The 19,970-nt window shown below is 40.5% G+C and overlaps 1 protein-coding gene across 1 annotated transcript in view; it reads right to left on the reverse strand.

Annotated features, from left to right (window-relative positions):
- SCML2 (Scm polycomb group protein like 2) overlaps positions 1-19,970 on the reverse strand; it is a 749,380-nt gene that overhangs the window by 527,964 nt on the left and 201,446 nt on the right. Inside the window, exons 5-6 of the mRNA XM_086934268.1 lie at positions 13,280-13,350; positions 10,351-10,585 (exon numbers count right to left, since the gene is read on the reverse strand). Of these exons, the coding sequence (XP_086790394.1) occupies positions 10,351-10,585; positions 13,280-13,350 (306 nt within the window). The remainder of the gene's footprint in view (positions 1-10,350; positions 10,586-13,279; positions 13,351-19,970) is intronic.

Genomic DNA, 19,970 nt, shown 5'->3' on the forward strand with positions numbered 1-19,970 from the left:
CCAGCAGAACGAAAAGACTTAGTAGAGCTTTCTGTGATAAAGTGATATGAATCGAGGTAATCTAACTCTATCAGAGAGATCATGTACAGTACACATGGAAGTCAGAACTGGAACCCTTAAATGTGCAATTAAGTGGAGATTCATGTACATTTGAACTCCAAAGTGTACCAACTTATGCTTAAATTTACAGATAAGAGAATAAATAGTGCTTGATAAATATAATTTCACACCACGATCAAGCGAATTACCGATAGGCACATAGCAACAACCAGTAGGACCTGGAACCATTTTAAACTCCTCAAGCTCGCCCTTCCTGTATTAGAATGATGGGAGCCGAAGTTAAACTCAGAAAACTGGTAGTTTAAATACATAGCAAGTTCATCCAGCTATTGAAGATGACAGCACTAGTTTATGGCCAGACATATCTGTAGGTTTAGTTGGCATTCCTTGGTAGATTGGAAGTGCTATTTTATTCAATTAAGCAATGCAGAGAATGAAGCTGGGGCAACTACTTGACTTCAAAACATTAGTACGTTTTCGTGATGCAGTGGTGGTCTTCATCAAAAAGGAACAAGGAGATCAGAGATGCAAGTGTGATTTGATTACAAAGGTAGCGGTCAATTTAGTAACCCAACTGAGAGTAAAACTGGGGGGCAAAAATGTATTATTTGACAGAGCATGGAGTGCTGTCTGTTTAGATTCACTCTTTGCCTAGGTCTTTGAAGAGGTAGCCGAAATTGGACGTTGAGGACATTTTCATGCCAGCCTGTGTTCTTCTGCTCTCTGTTTTACACTTAATACATTCACAATATTAACAAATATTCACATTATGGTGATTAGACAAACAAAAAAGACACAGTGATCCCTAATTCCACTACTCTTCTTCCAATACGAAATTAAAAAAACACTGGCAAGTTATACAACACTCAAATAGCAATAAACAGCTAAATAGAGATGCCATCGTAAAAAAGCGCAAAAAAGATGAAGGCCTACAAAACGAAGACCAAAGTGATCGGTAATGCTCTCTGGGTGTGCAGAAATCAGAACTGAAGCTTGTTCCTGAGGCAGGCAATTGTGGGAGCTGGATGTCTTCAAGGGGCACACCTTATTACAGATTTCCAGCTTATGGCTAGTAATTGATTAAAAACAAATCTTTTTTTGTTGTTAAATCAAACTAGTTTGCATCCAACGGGTTATAGCTTGGAGATATTGGCTGATGGTTCTCGAATCTACCTTGAATGAAGTTTGAAGTTGCATTAAAATTTGTGTCATATCGACAAAGTTGAAGCATTTGAATTTGAAGGACGAGGTTAGCTCTGGGAGCTTTGAGAGGTACACATTAAAGAGGAGAGGTGCAAAGGAGGGTCCCTGACTGACTCCTGTATTCATGGGGATAGGGTCAAAGCAGAAAGGAGGGAGAAATAGAATAAAATATCAGTTAGTCGAAAATAAATCTATCCACTAGAGAATGGTGCATTGGATCCCGACAGATTTAGGAATCCAATGCATAGAGGATGACAGATCATGTCAAAGGCAGCAGAAAAATACAGTATCATGACTGCAACTACCCCGTGAAAATCAACTGTAGTTCAGATGTTGTCCCAAGATGCAATTAATGCATAATCCTATTGCGGACTGACCCGTGGTAAGCTAGGAGGGTTTGGATGGATTCTTTTTCATTTAATAGAGGGAAAATGAGGTCTCCAACAAATGCTGTCGCTCACTACGACTGCAGCTGAGCTATTGATGTGGATACCATTAAATAAATGGAGGGTAGGCCTGTAATCCCATTGCACCAGTCTTTTGTGTGATTACTAAAGTCCTCAACAGACCCGGGGATAAAGAAGAGTCTATTGCAATGAGTTATGGATTGACAGAACTGGGGTGAAGAGCGGCTGCACTGAGGTCTGGGTTGGTTTTATTTTCATAGTATCATTCCAGGTCTTTGAAACGCAGTGGTGAGCAAATCAATTACATAGTTGTTGTCTATCATCGGTTCTAAATATTGAGCAGTCTAGGTTTAAGAATTCAGTAGTAATCTTATAAAGTTCCTTGGATGGAAGCAAAGCTTCTTACATTCAACAGGAGTTGTAGACATTTTGCCTTCAATACTGCAACAATGTAAATTCTTGAGTGGTACAACAGCCTCAATGTATCTTTAGGCTTATGACACTATGAATTGTGTCGTACATTTATACTTCTTTTTAAAATATGTATACAAAAGGTTTTATGAATTATTTGCATTTTTTTATATTTATCATATAGTGTAATGGTTTTAAAAAGACTAAACACTAGAATAAAAACTTGAACTTGTATCCTTAGGCTTGGAGTGGTTTGTCTTTACCAATGTATTTATTATTTTATTTATTTTGAAAGTTTTATATAGCGCGAACAAGATCTTTGCAGATATCAGAGCGCTTTACATAGAATGGGTACATGAGGGAGCATAGTCAGACAGATAAATCAATAGATCAAACAGTACAAATAAGTGGCTGCAAGGCCAGTCATGTGAGTAATAAGACAATTAATACAAATAATCAGAGGGGTCAAACATGTAGTATAGGTCGGTGCAGAGTATTAACAAAGTTCGAGATAATAGTTCAAGTGTATTTAGCCATGAGGATAGCTTTTACTTCATTTTTAAAGAGTGTAGTGGAAGAGATAAGCCTGGTTTCGGGAGGGAGTGAGTTCCAGATCCTAGGCGCCATACCTGAGAAGGAGCGCTTATATGTTTTTTCCTTCCGGAATCTTCGAGGTTTCAGCAGAAGATTGTTTGTGCCTCTGGTGTTTATAGCTCCGCCAGAGATTGTCAGCTTCTGAGCGAGGTAGCCGGGTGAGTTTAGGTGAACCGCCTTGTGTGTCATGCAGGCGATTTTCAGATGTATTCTGGCTTCAAAAGGCAGCCAGTTCAGGGATTTCAAGTCAGGGGTAATATGGGAGTGCTTTTTTGACGCAGTGATGAGTCTCGCTGCAGCGTTTAGAGAAGCTCTTATGGGTGCGGTTGTAGTTAGGGGAAGTCCGCAGAGGGCGGTGCTGCCGTATTCTATTCGAGGGATGACTAGTGCTTGTACTACGGTTTGGAAGTCTTTGGCTGGGAGGAAGGGTTTAAGTTTCCTCAGAGTATTGATTTGGAAGTTTGCTCCCTTTGTTGCCTTGCTGATATGTTGCTGCATGTTGAGATTGGTGTCAAGTGTTATGCCTAAAGATTTTGCTGAGTCCACGATGGTGGGTTGGACATTGAGTGCGGTTAGGTGTTTAAGCCAAATTTGAGTGGTGGAGATCTTCGCTGGAGGTGAGATCAGAAGGAACTCTCTTTTCAGGGCATTGAGTTTGAGATGATTATCGGCAAGCCAGCATTGGGTGCCTCTGATCGTTGAGTTCAGGAGCAGGATGTCTTTGGGGGATTGTAATTTGAGATAAAGTTGGGTGTCATCGGCGTACATGTGAAAGTGTACATTGGATGCTTGTAGCAAGGTGGTCAGAGGCTCCATAACTAGGTTGAACAGAGTTGGGGATAGAGAGGATCCTTGGGGGACGCCTAGCGTTACAGGTATTGGCGAGGACATCAGGTTGTTGCTCTTGAATTTCTGCGACCTGTTGTGAAGACAGGAAGTAAACCACTTGAGAACAGTTCCAGATAAACCCATTCTTGTGTTTAGTAGTTCTAGTAAATTCTCATGTTTAACTGTGTCGAATGCTGAAGAGAGATCAAGAAGGATGAGGAGGCATGTGTCGTTTTGGTCTAGCATTTGAAGTGCGTAGTCAATTATGTGAGTCATAGCAGTTTCTGTACTGTGTCCTGCTCGGAAGCCTGACTGGTGAGGGTTGAGGAGATCAAATTGTTCAATGTGTTTAGTCAATTGTAGTTGTGCGCATTTTTCCAGCAGTTTGGCGAGAGTGGGAATATTGGTAATGGGATGGTAATTGTTGAGATCAGACGGGTCAGCTGTAGGTTTCTTTAGCAGATGTGTGACTTGTCCAACTTTGAAGGAGTCAGGTATGCTTCCTTGTTGGAGAGAGCTGTTGATAATTTTAGTCCAGAGAGGGAGAAGCAAAGGGGTAAAGTCTTTTACTGCGGTAGCAGGAAGGGGGTCCGTGAGGTGATTGGATGGTTTCAGGGTGCTGAGCAGTTTGCCAATTTCTTCTTCCGAGTATGTGCCAAAGGTTGACCATGTAACATTGTTTTTTGGTTCAGTGGGTGCTAAGCACTGGGGTGTGGAGTAGAGGCTTGCGTCAATGAGGAGATCGCTCTTTATGTTGTCAGTTTTTTGGATAAAGAAAGCAGCGAAGTCTTCACAGGAGGGTGCTTCATGCATAGTGTTGAGTGGTTGGGGTTGGTCCTTGGATTGTGATCTGATTAGCTCAAACTGTTTTCTCGGGCGGTTTTTTGCTTGGTCGAGCTGGAGGCTGAAGAAATCTGATTTTGAGCGTTTTATTTTCCTTAAGTAGGCGTTTCTCTTTTCCTTCAGAGCTTTTAGGTGCAGTGCAGAGGGAGCTGATCTCCAGGTGCGCTCTGCCATTCGCATGTCTCGTCTATCTTCATTGAGACTCCCGTCGTACCATGGATTGGATATTTTAGTAGAGACTCTTTTTAGCTGCATAGGCGCAGCCTCGTTAATTATTGAAGTCATAGCGTTGAGATAGTGGTCAGTCAGGGTTGGAACGTCCGTAGCGCCTGTCGGTGGGAGTAGGAGATTGCGACTGTTAGGGGGCAAAGAGCCTGGGTTGAGTTTTTTCATGTCTCTTTTCCAGACTTTGGGCTTGGAGAATTGAGCCGGGTTAACTTTGACTTTTTCATTGATGAAGAATGTGACAATATGATGATCTGACCAGTCACAGGGTTGGATGGACTCAAGTTGGATAGAGTCCTCTTTGGAGATGATCAGGTCGAGGATAGAGCCTTTCTCGTGGGTCGGGCTATTGCATATTTGGGTGAGGTTAAGGGCATTGAGGACATTTTTAAGACTATTTACCACCGCGTCATTGTGATCGTTCCAGTGGAGGTTGAAGTCACCAAGGTATATTTGGGTGAGCTGCCGTCCGGAATTGGTTGAGATCATATCCATGATTTGTTGGGAAAAGGTGAGGTTGTCCCTGGGTGGGTGGTAAATGCTGTGTAGAGAGCATATCGGTTTGCCCTCACTAATAATGTCGAGGCAGATGTATTCCCAGGATGTTGGGGATGGTAGGGAGGTGGTATTGACTTTCAGAACGGAGAGGTTGTTCCTGTAGATGCATGCGATTCCACCACCTATTTTGCCTGATCTGTCGAGTCTGATAATGTGGTAGTTGGGAGGAACCAGAATGTCCATTATAGGTGATGAAGATTCAGATAGCCAGGTTTCGGTCAGGATGATTAGGTCAAGGTCCAGCGATAAGAGGAGATCAGTAATGGCGGCGGAATGTTTCGAGGCCGATCTGCAGTTGAGGAGAGTGCATTTGAGACGGGGTGTGTTGAGGGTGGTAGAGGGTACTAGAGAGAGAGAGACTTTTTTAAGGTTATTGGGGATGGAGAATCTGCTGTTTAGTGTGGGGGGGTCTAAGGGGATTTGAGTGTATCGTGGGAATGGTGAGGTGTGCGGTGGTTGTGTGGTTTTGGGGGGCTGGGTCATAGGAGCGGAGAAGGGTGAGTGTGTCGAGGTCAGAAGTAGGGCTGTGGGTGCGACGAGGGCGGTTGTTGCGATTGCGAGCTGGGATTGAGGTCTGGTGTGGGGAGAGTTGAGTGAGAGAGTTAATCGGAAGGGTGGGGGACAAGTTGGGCGGGGAGATGTAGTTGTGTGAGGGTTTGCAGGGGCGACGAGGGGGTCGAGGGCGGTTGCTGCGAATATGAGCAGGGATTGATGCCCGGTGTGGGGCGTGTTGAGTGAGGGAGTGAGCAGGAGAGGTAGGGGACAAGTTGGGAGGGGAGGTGGAGGTGGAGGTGGGTGAGGGGTGTATGGGGTGTGTGGAGAGTAGTTCTTTGATGGTGTGTATGTCTTCTTTGATCTGAATGAGGGTGGTCATGATGTTGTCCATCGTGGGGTAGGTGGTGGAGGTGGGGGTGGCAGTCAGAGGTGAATGACTGACCAGGGAATTCGCGTGCAGGTGGGAGAGTGGGCTGGTGTTCGAGCAGGGCTGCGTTGTGTTAGTGTACGGGATGGTGTTAGGGAGGCGAGAGGTTTTGGGCGGGAGGGGTGTGGATGAGGTAGGGAGGAGGTTGGTGGTATGAGTGAGGGCATTGATGGTAGGCGGGGGGATCAAGGTGTAGGCTGGGAGACTTATAATAGTGGTGGGGTGCAGGAAGGGTAATGGGGGCTGAGAGTAGGAGGGGAAATGGGACTGGAGATGGTCCTGTTGTGAGGAGGGGGAGTTAAATTGAGAGAGGAGGTGTGTTCTGCGTAGTTAGTTAGAGGGTAATGGGGACTGAGAATGGGGGGATAGAGAGAGGGATTTGTCGATGTGCGTGTCGTTCTGGTGCTGAACTAGGTTAGGTGTGTTGTGGGTGGGAGCTGTGCTGTCAGGGGTGAGAGGAGTGTTAATGGCAGCTGTAGGTGTGAGAGGAGTGATGATGGTATGTGTGGAGGTCCGAGGGTTGGTAGAAGGGGTGGAGGTGTGAGTGGTGTATGAGGGAGAGCGACCTGTGTCTGTGTTTGAGGCGTGTGTGGCAACTGCCTGGTGCTGAACTGGGATAGAGGGGTTGTGGGTGGGAGATGAAAGGTCAGGGGTGGTAGGTGTGTCCCTGATTGAGGAGTATGTAGTAGCTAACTGGCGCTGAAATAGGTTAGAAGGGTTGTGGGTGGTGGGAGCTGTGAGGTCATGGTTGGTGGGACTGGAGGAGATATGATTGTTGGTCGGCGAATTGGAGAGGTTTCCCTTTGAAAGTGGGGAGCAAGTTGTCTAGTAGTTCCAGGTTCCTGTCTGTGGATTGAGATAGGACAATCCCGTTATTGTAAATAGTGATGGTGGCTCTGCTTGGAAAGATTTGGGATGGTGAAATGGAGAGAGTTAGGCTGTGCGCGGATTTCCTGGTGGAGGAGATGGTGAGTAAGGAGAGGAACGCTTTTCTCCATTGAGCTCTGCGTGTGGTGGGGAAGATGATATCGGTGTTTATGGATCCGTTGACCGGTGAGAAGTAGGTGTCAGCAAAGGGGGTTTCAGGGTGTGACCTAAGGAAGTTGTGTTTAAAGCGTTTAGCGGCTTTGTTGGTGAGTGTCGGTGGGTAGTTGATTTTATATGTGTGATTGCCGATAGGATCCATGTTGGGATGGTGGTTTAGGTGGGTATGGGAGAATGCACTATAGTGGTACACATGTGCAGAAAAATACATACATACAGTAAGATACAAAGTACAAAAGTGGCACTAGTGGTCAACCAGCATAACCCAAATAAAAGAGTGTGCAGAGAAACACATACATACAGTAAGTTACAAAATACACTAGTATTAGTGTACTAGTGGTCAACCAGCATAACCCAAATATAAGAGTGTGCAGAAAAACAAATACATACAGTAAGTTACAAAGTACAAAAGTGGCAATAGTGATCAACCAGCATAACCTAAAATATAAGAGTGTGCAGTAGAGCAAATACATAGAGTAAGTTACAAAGCGTAAAAGTGAAGTATAATACTCCAAATATAAGTATAATACTGAGACAAGCTACAGATGCAAACAACAGGTTACTTCCAGGGGATCCAAGGTGATCTCAGTTGGAAAGTTATCAAGGACTGAAGTCAACCAAAGAAGGCTGTATTGAACTGAGATTGCTGTGTCAATAATGTGTCAAATTGAGTTGAAAGCATAAAAACAAAGATCACGTCACTGATACAGTCATTGTGGCAGGGATTTTGGCTGGTAATGAAAGTAGGTGGACATTAAACAGATTTCTGGCATAGTCAGTGGTCCAAGCCACATGATATTTGCGGCTGTATGTGATTTCATAGAAAAAAGATTAATGGACTACCATTACTGAGAAACCATTTCATCTAAAGGATTTAATGGAAATTTTCGGGATGAATGGCATTTACCATTTCATAGAAACCAATTTATAAAATGGTTGTAGGTTTTACTTTCAGAAACATTTTTGTCGAAGAGTATGTATTTCAATCCTTTACGCCAGGGGACATTGTTTCAGAGTCAAATCTTTTACACTGTCAAACAGTTACTTTGGATGATTTTAATGTGTTGAACCTTCACCACCCCTAAACGCCATCCATCTCAAACCCAACAAATTCCTCCCCATTCAAAAACAACACCCATTCCTGACCCCTAATCACCACCGATCCCTGAATCCTAAAAACTTTTCTAACCTTAAACTCCCCCATCCCTGAAACTTAACACCTCACCACACCTAAACTCCACCTATTCCTAATCCCTACACTTCACCCAACCCATAACACTTTAAAGCTCTTTCTACTCCTAAACTCTACCCATCTCTTAACCCTAAAACCTCCTCGCTGCCCCACACTCCACCCATTTCTAAACCCTAAAAACCACTTCCTATGCCTAAAGCCTAGCCATCCGTATTCCTTTAAACTCCACACCATCCCTAAGCTACACTCTTCCCTTACCACCTCTGAAAAAATCAACCATTAATGACCCCTGAAATCCCCCACCCCCTCAAAACTGCCCCATCGCTAAACCCTAAAACGCATTCTACATATAAACTCCGCCTTTCCCAGAACCCTTAAAATCCCACACCACACTAAACATTACTCATGGTTGAACACTAAAAAACCCTTCACCACCCAAAGCTCTACTCTTCACTGAGCGTTTAAAACATTAACCAGCCCAAAACTTGACCCATGCGTAACCCCTAAAAAAACTCAAAATCTCTACCCACCACCTATCACTGAACCCTAAAATCCATAAAAAAAATCCATTAACAATCTTTCTTGAACACTAAAGACCGCTTACCACCCTAAACTCCACACATTCCAGAACCCTAAAAAAACCCAAATACATCACTGCCTCTAAACGTCCCATCCCCGACCCCCAAAAACCCTCACTACCCACAATCTTCACCCAATTTTGAGTTTTTTGATTTTTCCTTAAAAGTGCTGTTCCTTTAAATATTGATTTATTTGAATTTTCTTAAAATTCTTTCCTCAAAATTGGTTTTACATGATTTAGTTTCCTTGTATACGGTTTCTTAGTTTTCGTTTTTCCATAAGCTCAACCCAGGAGCAGTTTGAAGGTATTCTGGGAAAATTACTTAGCCACAATTGAAATGAGACTCAATGCATCCGGCCAGTTTTTATAGCCCAAGATCGGTTTCACCCTTAGTAGGGCTCATTCAGTAGAGTATAGATTTATTCCAGTGGTACAGTACACAGGACTAGGGGTGGGCGGCCAGCTACGCTCCGTGCACGGAGTGTGCGTAGTGCCGTCTCCTACGCATTTTGCGTAGCGGGCGTAGCCAGGCGGCACTACGCAAGCTCCGCAGACGGTGCGTAGCCGGCCGCCACCCACCTCCCTCCCGCCCTCCCTAAATACTTCAATAAAGGCTAGAAAGCTTTTAAAAACACTTACCTTGTCCACCGCGTCCCCGGGGCACCCTCTCGCCGTCCCTGGATTCGCGCCGTCATTTCGAATACTAATGCGAATGCGCGGGCGCCCGCGCATGCGCATTTCTCGTGAGAAATGCACATGCACGGGCGCCAGCGCATGCGCATTAGTATTCGAAATGACGGCGCGAATCCAGGGACGGCGAGAGGGAGCCCCGGGGACGCAGCGGACAAGGTAAGTGTTTTTAAAAGCTTTCTAGCCATTTATTGCAGTATTTAGGGAGGGCGGGAGGGAGGCGGGCGGCGCGTAGTGGGGCTACGCGGAGTGCGCGGGTGGGCGTAGTTTTGTGCCCACTTCACGTAGCCCCACTCCGCACACTACACCCAGGGTTACACAAGACCCATTTATAGGCATACCAATCTCTGTTACACAAAAAAGTGGCGAATCGAATGCTTGAATTCACCTCAGCCATTGATAATTACTAGGGCCACATCCCAGTCCACTATTATTGGATTGATTGTGTTCTGGCTCAGCGAGGACCTGGCCTGGCTATTTGGACTGAACTCTTCCTATTGGAGCAGGGTCAAGACGGATTTACAGAAGGCTGGGACCAAACTGCGATGCAAAATAACGATGGACTGGGTTGCAGCCCTGAGTAATTACCAGTGGATGAGATTAATTAAAGCATTCCATCTATCACCATTTGAATGCTTCTGTAAGAGGTAACACACAATGAGCGCATCTCAGCTATTACATAGGGGTTACAGAAGATGAATTTTATGTTACACCTTGTGCAAATTTCGTTTCAATGCATAAAGTTTAACCTGTCGTAAAAGTATGAGCAAACTGTATTCCAACCGATTCTTACCAAGTGGAGGTTGGAGCATATCGCCCTTCTTTTCACAAGTTCCAATCGGTTGTATGTCAGAAGCATCCACAAGCCTCCAAAAGTCATTTTTATTATCACTGCCATCGAGCCGTAAGCGCAATCGGGCTCCGGTAATGCCTATCACCGTAGCTATGCAAACAGAGGTAACATTTCGGGGATCATGTGCTTCTAACTTCATTCCAACTTTGAACTCATTGGTAGGTGGAATCTTAGACTGCAGAAAAGAAATACACAAAAGCAATATTACACACAATTATAATGAACTAGTGTTCACTTCAATGAGCATAAATGGTTATTGTTATAAAAATGTTCTACTTCTTCAAATAAATACAAGAGACAACATTATGCAATGACAATTGTTCAAGGATGCGTATTTGGTAATATCGCGATTGCCTTTAACTATTTTAGGCAGCAACAATTACAGTAAAAAATCAATAATTCAGTTGAATACTTAGACTAAGTGCTCAACATCAAAATTATAGTGCTTTATCCAGCAAAGGATGACGACTCTAATACGTGAATTTTCATTATGAATTCTCAATATGAGGAATTATTTCAATTATTTACACTAAAAAAAATATTTTCAGCAAGGTGTTCCAGATCGGAAACTTATTAACAAATCAAACAGGAAAATGATTTCCTGCAATTGTTTCAGAAGCACCTCACTATCCAAATGATTTTTTAGCTGAAGTCTAGCTCGAAAGTGGCATCAATTAAAACAAACATGATTATTTTATTTAAGCATTATCAAAAAGAGGTGTAGTTTTGAACAATGCCAAAGCATAAGCAGAAATTTGCATTTTTAACGCCTCGCATATTTACAGTCTTCTTTGCCAAAGGCATCAAGATTTTACGTCTTCAAATTGGCCCAATACATATTCTAGTAGTAGACTTAAATAAAAAAAGCCATTTAAACAATTTGAATGAGTAGTCCAAAGCTGAAATCAGTTGATCTAGGATAGTCGAATCCACGTGCCACCTACATATATGGTATTTTGCCAGTGTATAAAATCTGGTCAAACGTTGAGTATCCGTGGCGCTTTTAGCAATGCTAACAGTTTATGGGCAGATGCATTTAATCTAAAATGTCAATGTTAGGAGATAAATAGCTAAGAATTTGTAGATATGTTAAAGAAAAAAGCCTTTCCATAGTGTTTTGTTTCCTAACATGTGACTGAGAAATTAAACAACTGCATCAATAGCTAATTGAGTTATGCAGGTATTTATAGTAGGGATAGCCATACAATAATATTGGTAGGACCATAAGATAGAATGTAGAGTGGCTACTGTTAAACTTTTATTGATTTCTACCTTTGTAGTTTAACACATCTAACATAATTGCGTTTTTTATTTAAGGTTAAATGTTTATAAATGTTCCCGGAACAAAGCAGGCCTGCCCAATGTCCATGCTCCTCTTTGTCATTTCAACAGAACTGTTGGCAATTGAGATGGGGCTGGACACCAAATTAAAGGAATCAGATTTTGGCGGTCTCGTGGAGCATACATTTCTTTTTTCGCATATATTAGGTTATCAGTAGAAGACCCAGCAAGATTGCTGCCATCTGTAATGCACCCAGTACAAGATTTTGAAAAGTATCAGGTTACAAGTTCAATCCAGACAGATCAGAATTCATGCCTATTTAGGACAGGTTCTGAGATAGACAACATATTAGGAACCACAACCCTTCAGAAAGGTTCTGCTTCGAGAAGAAGACATTTCAGGGGATGGAGAGAAAGATGCTCAACTTCATCAGCCAGCGAAACCCCAATGTATAGTGGCCAACATGTTTAAGGACTAGTGAGCAAGGGGGTCTGGGGTTCGCGATAATAATATATTATTATAGGGCAACAGAGCCTAACATTATTAGGAATTGGTGGCTGTAATCAAAATCAGGCAAGCATTCGTCACACACGTGCCACTCTGTCGCAGGGATGCTATAGTAGTACCTGATATGGCTCCCAAGGAAGAGAAGGTCTCCGAACCTCTATTAAAGCCAGATGTCAAGCACACTGCTAGATACATGGAACTCTGTGGCCATGGCATGCTGATTTAAATCCTTTCTGTCCCCATTTACATTAATACATTACGACCTGGCATTCACACGGTGTCTCGATAGACAACATTCAAAAAATGAAGGGAGAGCGGTTGCAGCATGATATCAGATACGTATCATGGTATCAGACTCAATTCCTTTCAAGAATGCACATGGCAATTTAGTATATTGGAGGAAGAGCACTTCCAATGCTATTAATTACATCACTGAATACCTCAGGCAGGGATATGCGATGTGGTGTCAAGGTTGAAATCACCCCTGGAAATTTATATGAAAGCTCAATGGAGCAAGGGGACTTTAGTTGGGCATATGCAACTTGTCGATAGCACCACATAGGATTACTACACTGTTTTACCTGAAAAAGTATGAAGAAATCATGGGTGGGTTCATGCAGACAACAGCTGGGAAAGGCTGTGAGAGAAAGTATGCTAATATACTACTACTATACAAAAATATTATAAAAATAAGAATTTGGCATTAAAAGGATTTTATAGCACTGAGGGAATGGCGACCTGCTTCACTCACTAAGCAGATTTCTGAACCAGGAGGTGTAATTTCCATGACACTTCTCCTAGAGGCCCATAAATCTGCTACCTTGACTACCATCGAGGACCAAATGGGTGAATACTGTAGAAAATAAAATAGCACATGGCAATTGTTTTCTTTTACATTCTGACACTTCCTTATTACTATTAAATTCTGCTTATTTTTCCAGAGTGATAAGAATTTGAAAAATAAACCATTCTGCACTTATGTGAACAATAACATTTTGAATTCTGTACAATAAAATGCTTTGTTATAGAAGGGCATATTTACACGGTAAAGAGCAAAATGTGTATATTAAAAGTGAATACCTGTCTGAAACAAGAAGGAGGAGCAGCCGCTGAACCAGTTTCGGCCAAGTAGTCATCCCAGTTAAAATCATCTGGGGAAAAAATGAATAAAATTTCACAAGTTCTTTTTAGTGAAAGGGTTTGCCGTTTCAGACAGCTGTGCACAGTCAATCCCAAGTCCAATTTTATTAATCTGAGATTTATTAATTAATACAACTCTTCCACACAAAACAGAATCACAAAAATACACAAACAGGACACCTTTCAGCGCAATTAGATTCTGCTGAAAAAATGATCTTATAGTGACTGAAAATCACATTTTTATTTTTTGCTTGGTAATACGTTTTTGAATTCAATTTCCTCAAAACGTTATCAGTTCATGGAAATAATTCAATGAACAATTAAACGATTTTACGTAGACCACATAAAATTCCACATATATAACATTAATCTTAAATCATATATATGATACAACACTAGACATCATATTTGACAAAAAAAGGGGAGAAAATAAACTTAGTACATTAGCAAGCTCAGGTTCCAAATTTTTATAACACGTGTAAAAATAACACAAATGAGGTGAAAAATAAGAGAAAAATAAGAGAAAAAAGGAAAGGAAAGCCAAAAGAGGTGGCAGACATATCTCGGATGGTGAAAGACACGGGCGGCCCTTCCTGAAGAAATGGCTTTACAAAAAACTATATACTGATCGAAATGACAATTTTACTAAACGGGCATACAAGAGCCCACGATAAAAAGCTCTTTAAAAGTGTAAAGATCATTTTCGAAGCGCCGCCTTCGCCACAAAAAACATGTTTCTGAAGACTTCTTTTGGGAGACTTCGTTTTTGAACTTTGAAAAATGGCAAAATAATCATCCCAAGTTAAAGTGGCACAGACACTGTCGTGCAAGATACTCTACACAAGCTCTCTTGGGTTCTGAGGAGAGCCCCACCCCAGGTCTAATAAGGGTTCAAAACGCGTTGACCTTTTTTCTCTGTGCAAACAAGTGAATTAGAAAATTGAATATCAGGCTAACCTTCTTTCATGTTCTTTTTTGATAAAAGAGTCAGAATCTTTATGGATCTTATCACCGTGGTTACCTGAACATTACACAGGTTGGCCAGTGCCTTGAATGTGGTTGTGTTTTCTCTAAAACTGGTTGCTAAACAGTTTTCCAACTCCCACTTTTGGGTTTCCTTTCCTTTTTTCTCTTATTTTTCATCTCACTTGTGTTATTTTTCCATGTGTTTTAAAAGTTTGGAACCTGAACTTGCCCATGTACTAAGTTTCTTTACTCCCCCTTTTTTTGTCAAATGTGATGTCTAGTGTTGTAGCATATATGTGATTTAAGATTAATGTTATATATGTGTGGAATTTTATGTGGTCTACGTAAAATCGTTTAAATGTTCATTGAATTATTTTTTTTTTTATTTTTTTTTTTATCCTCATATTGCGAAAATTCTATGTATATGGAAAATTTGGTTTCTACCTCTGAAACTTTTTTATACCGTCACTGCCCATTTTTCACTTGTTATGGGAGTTTTCCCTTTCTTTGTTTAATCAGAGGAGACCCCTTGCCATTACATATTCACAAGTCTGTAAACGAGGGAGGAGGGAGCTAGCCACCTTGACTACTCTCATTTCGCTTTAATCATAGGACAGTGTGTTATAGCCTTCTTTATGGATTTAAGTGTTTTTCCATAATTTCCCAGTAATTAAACCTCTTACTGCCATTTCCCCTTCTGTCTAATTTGTTTATTTTAATAGCGGAGTTCATCCATTCCCCATGTGTAGGGGGTGTTGATCCAATCCACTTGATGCATATTTCTCTTCTCGCTATTACCATTAACACAAAAAGTAACTTTGTTTCCGTTACTGTTAGTTCTACTTGTTCTGTTGAATTACCAATCCCAAAAAGAATAAGAGTTTCACTTACTTTTAGATGTTTTCGGAATATCAAATTTAGCGTCTTACCAACTTCCCAGAATGTTCTCAGTGTTGGGCAGCTCCAGAACATATGACAATCATCTGCCCTTTCTTCCCCGCACTTAGGGCATTTTTTGATTCCTGCATTCTTAAATTTTGATCGTTTTTTCGGAGTCCAATAGGCTCTGTGCAGGGTGTACAGGTGATTTCTTTTCAGTCTCACAGATTTTAGTGTTGACCAACACTTTTCTACTGAATCTTCCCATAAGTTTGCTAATTCATCTGTATCTAGATCTTTCCCCCACGTTTGTTCTGCTATTTGGTAGCTTTCCTCTTCTTCCGTTATTAAGGTCCAATACCATTTTGCTACCTCCTTTTTTATGGGTAGAATTTTTGTCATTTCTTTTTCCAAAGTTTTACTATCTTTATCCTGTGATGGTATAGTTTTTGCCCAGCTGTTCAGTTGATAATATTTAAATTTTGATATTGTTCCATTAGTAATTTTATTCCTTTCTTCCCAAGAGATCAATGTTGATCCATTTAGTATTTGACCCCAATAAGTGATATTGTTTTGTTTTAGGGGAATGGCCATAACGTCTTTCAGACAGTTCGGGGTTCCTGGGGAGTTCCATATCGGTGCCAATGCACTATAGTAAGGAATTTTTAAAATCGATCTAAATTGTATCCAAAGTTTTACTGCTTCCTTGAGAACCTTTAATTTAATTTTTATAAAGTATTTTTGATGTCCAAATTTGAAAAGATAATGACCCTCTGCTTCTGTAATGACTTGCAAATATTCCGGGTAGCAGTGATGTATTCCCAGAAGGTTCCTTATATTTTTAAATTGGAATGCTCTGCAATATTCAGTCAGATCCGGACTTGCAATACCTCCTTTCTCTTTTTTTCTCCTTAGCTTCCTCCATGATATTCTGGTTCCCTTGGATGCCCATATAAAGCTTGACATTTCTCCCTGTAACTTTTTTAGTTCAGCTTTTTTGAATTGCAATGGAATATTATTAAACAAAAAGGTGAATTTTGGAAGGATGTTCATTTTTATGATGTTTGACTTCCCTATGAAACTTAAGGGCAGGCTAGACCATACTTTAAGTAATTTCCTTACGTCTCGGGCTACTCTGTTCAGATTGTTTTGTGGTATTTTGTTTATATTTTGATTTATCAAAATGCCCAAGTATCTTATCTCTTTTTTTATGTTAGGACTATGAAAATGGGTGTTCCACGTCATGATTTCTGTTTTGGTATGGTTTACTAAATATCCTGAAACCTGGCCAAAGTTAGAAATTTCTTTTTCTATAGCTGGTTTGGATCTCTCATATTCCTCTGTAAATAGCATCAGATCTGCGTAGAGTGCTAGTTTTTTCTCCCATCCCTGATATTTAAAGGGAGTTATGTCTTTACAGTTTCTAAGTTTGTTTGCTAGAGGTTCTATATACAAGTTAAAAAGTAGGGGAGAGAGGGGACATCCCTGTCTCGTGCCTCTAGCAATTTTTATATTGTTCGTGAGGTTACCATTTACTAGGATTTTTGATCTAGGGTTTTTATAAATTTCTCCTATTGCATGAAGAAAGGGTTCCCCTAGATTGTTTTTGATCATTATACTATTTAGAAAAGCCCAGTTCACTCTATCGAATGCCTTGGCAGCATCAACAGTTAGTATTGTAAGAGGAATCTTTTTTGCTGTGGCTATATCTATTGTGCTTATGAGTTCATGTGTCAGTTCGTGTAGTTGTCTTCCTTCTGTGAAGCCTTTTTGGTCTGTGTGTACAAGTTGGGGTATAATCTTTCCTAATCTTGTTGACATGATTTTAGTAAAGATTTTATAATCTGCATTGAGCAGAGATATCGGCCGATATGATTCGCATTTTTTGGGGTCCTTTCCTGGCTTTAATATGATTGTTATTATTGCATCATTCCAGGTATCTGGCAGTATTTCTTTTTGTGTTAGTATTAAATTTGTTAGTTCTGTTATTTGTGTGTCTGTTAAAGTCTGATATAATTCGTTCGGTAGTGCATCAGGGCCTGCTGCTTTTCCTTTTTTCAATGATTTTATTATATTTTTAACCTCATCAGGTGTAATTTCTTTATTAAGCTCATTTTTCTCCTCCTCCGATAGTTTTAATATTGACATATCTTTTAGGTATTCTTCTATTTGTTCCTTAGATGGGTTTATGTCTTCAGTATATAACTCTGAGAAGAAAGTCTCGAATTCTTTTCTGATTTCATCTTCTTCTGTAGTTAGACTTGATTGATCTTGTGTACCTATGGTGTTTATTTTGTTTCTTACAAAGTCGGTCTTTAACTTCCATGCAAGCCATTTCCCACATCCTTCTCCGAATTCATGCTTCGCCATCTTGCTTGCTTCCCATTTAGCTTTTATTCTTTCTTCAAGAATATCACTTAAACATTCTTTCTGTTTCTGTCTATCTTTCTGCAGATTTTCTTTCTTAATCGGATCCCTTTCTGTTACAATTTGTGTATCTAGGACTTTTATACCTTTTTCGATATCTAGTACTTCTTGTTTTAATTTCTTTGTTCTGTATGCTCCCAAGCTAAGTAGCTTACCCCTAATTACTGACTTATATGTGTCCCAAGCTATTTGTTTAGTAGTTCCTGTTTTATTATTTTCAAAAAAGGCTTCTGTTTCTTCCTTGAGAGCTTGTACTACTTCTTGATCTGAAAACATGGCTCTTTCTACTGTGAATCTTTTATGTGTATGGATTGTTTTTATTTGTAATGTTAGTTGTACAGCTGAGTGATCTGATAGATGGGCTGGAATGTGGATTAGGTTTGATACATTTGTCTGTAGACTCCTATCAACTAGGAAGAAATCTATTCTAGACCTATGTCCGAGTCTTTTGTTATGTAATGTGAACGGTTGGCCCTTATCCCCTTTTTCTTTCCATATGTCTACTAAATCTAAGTCCCTCTTATATATGCTAATCCACTCCCTCATTTTAGGTAAATTAGGTGAGTTGGAGTTTCTTCCTGGGGGAGACCTGTCAGTTTTAGGATCTAGAATAAGGTTAAAGTCTCCTCCTAAGATTACTGGGGTATTGACTGTTAGTAATTGTGTATACAGATTCTGTAAGGGTTCTGGATCGTCAAGATTGGGGCCATAATATCCTGCTATTGTGTACGCCATGTTTCCTAGCTTTATTTTTGCTAAAGCCCATCTCCCTTTTCTATCAACTTTTGAGGATTCTATACTTGCCTTTAAAGATTTTTTTATAATAATTATTACACCTTTGATGTTACAACTTTGGTTTGTGCATATATAAGCATCCACCCATCCTGTATTTTTCATTATCTGATCCCATTCCTCTTTCAATAAATGTGTTTCCTGAAGAATAATAATTTCACTTTCAGATGTTCTGAGATATTCCAAAATTCTATTTCTTCTGCTTTTGGTTCTCATGCCATTAACATTCCAACATAATATCTTTATGGTTTTACCAGTGTCTCCCATTTTCTTTAGTAATTTTCATTTTTTTTCGGTAAGTTTCAGTAGCGTACTGCTTTTTGTTGTTCCACTTTTGTTTTTCCATTTTTCTTTCCAATATCGAGGATATATTTTTGGGGTTTTTTTTCCCCATTTTGCTCCCCACCCATTTTGTCTTGTATTTTTTAAGCTTTTCTGTTTTAGTGTTTTGTTCTTACCCTCCCTGGGGAAGCCTCCTTCTTCTTCTTTCCTTGGGGCTTTCATTTTACCCCCTTTTCGCTCCTCTTCTTTGGACCTGGGAGATGTGTTCCGGAATCCAGCATTTTAGGCATCTATTCTACAACTATTTACATTTGTTTTCATTTGGAGTCAATCTTCAAATTGTGGAGTTTTCCATTTGAACAGTGTCCTTCATTAGGCAGATCAGATTTTTCACCTCTTCAGGGTCTCTAACGTTCCTCATTTTATTGCGCCACATAATTCTTAAAGAGGGAGGAAATTTCATTTGTACTGTGGCCCCTAGAGCTTGTAACTCTGGCATGAATTTCCCCAGTTCCCATTGTCTGTCTTGAGACGCTTTAGACATATCAGATCTAATTCTGAAAGACCATGAATCTTTATTGAAATTTCCTTTTTTCAGAGCTTCACCCAAGATTCTCTCTTTTAACGTGTATGTCTTGAAATTTATAAGAATTTTCCTGGGTGTTTTCCTGTCTTTGGGCTTTCCATAGGGGTCTCTATGAACTCTTTGTATGTCCTCTCCTAAGGTCTCCGCTTCACACCACGGGAAATGTTCTACTAGTAGTTCCACAATAAATTTCTTAATATCACTGCCCTCTTTATTTTCTGGAACATTCAAGATTCTTATATTATTTTTCCTAGCCTGATTTTCAAGAGATTCCCCAAAAATATCACCCCCAGAGAAGTAAAAAGAAGGAAGGTAAAAAAATCATCTCTAGAGCGTACAAAAAAGCTCTTAAAACTACCTGTAGACAAGGCTGATACAAGTCAGAAAATAAAGATTACTCCCTCATTAAGAACTTTTTTTAAAGTCCAGGTAAAAAAAACAAAAGATGATGATATAAAATTACCAGTACTAGCATCAGAAAAATTCAAACCAAGTCCACAACAGGAGGAAAAAGAAATTTACTTCTCACAAAAGGAGTCTCTCAAAACTCCACAAAGCAAAAATTCAAATTCAATTTACTCCTTAAAAACAGTAACTAAAGCTGGAGTAGAGATCAAAAAAATTGATAAAACCAGAACTCAACCCGATCACCAAGAAATGGCTGAAGGAGGCGCAACAATAGCCAAGGCTATCTTAGTT

The sequence above is a fragment of the Lissotriton vulgaris genome, chromosome 8 (assembly GCF_964263255.1).
Source record: "Lissotriton vulgaris chromosome 8, aLisVul1.2, whole genome shotgun sequence".
Lineage (NCBI taxonomy): Eukaryota > Metazoa > Chordata > Amphibia > Caudata > Salamandridae > Lissotriton > Lissotriton vulgaris.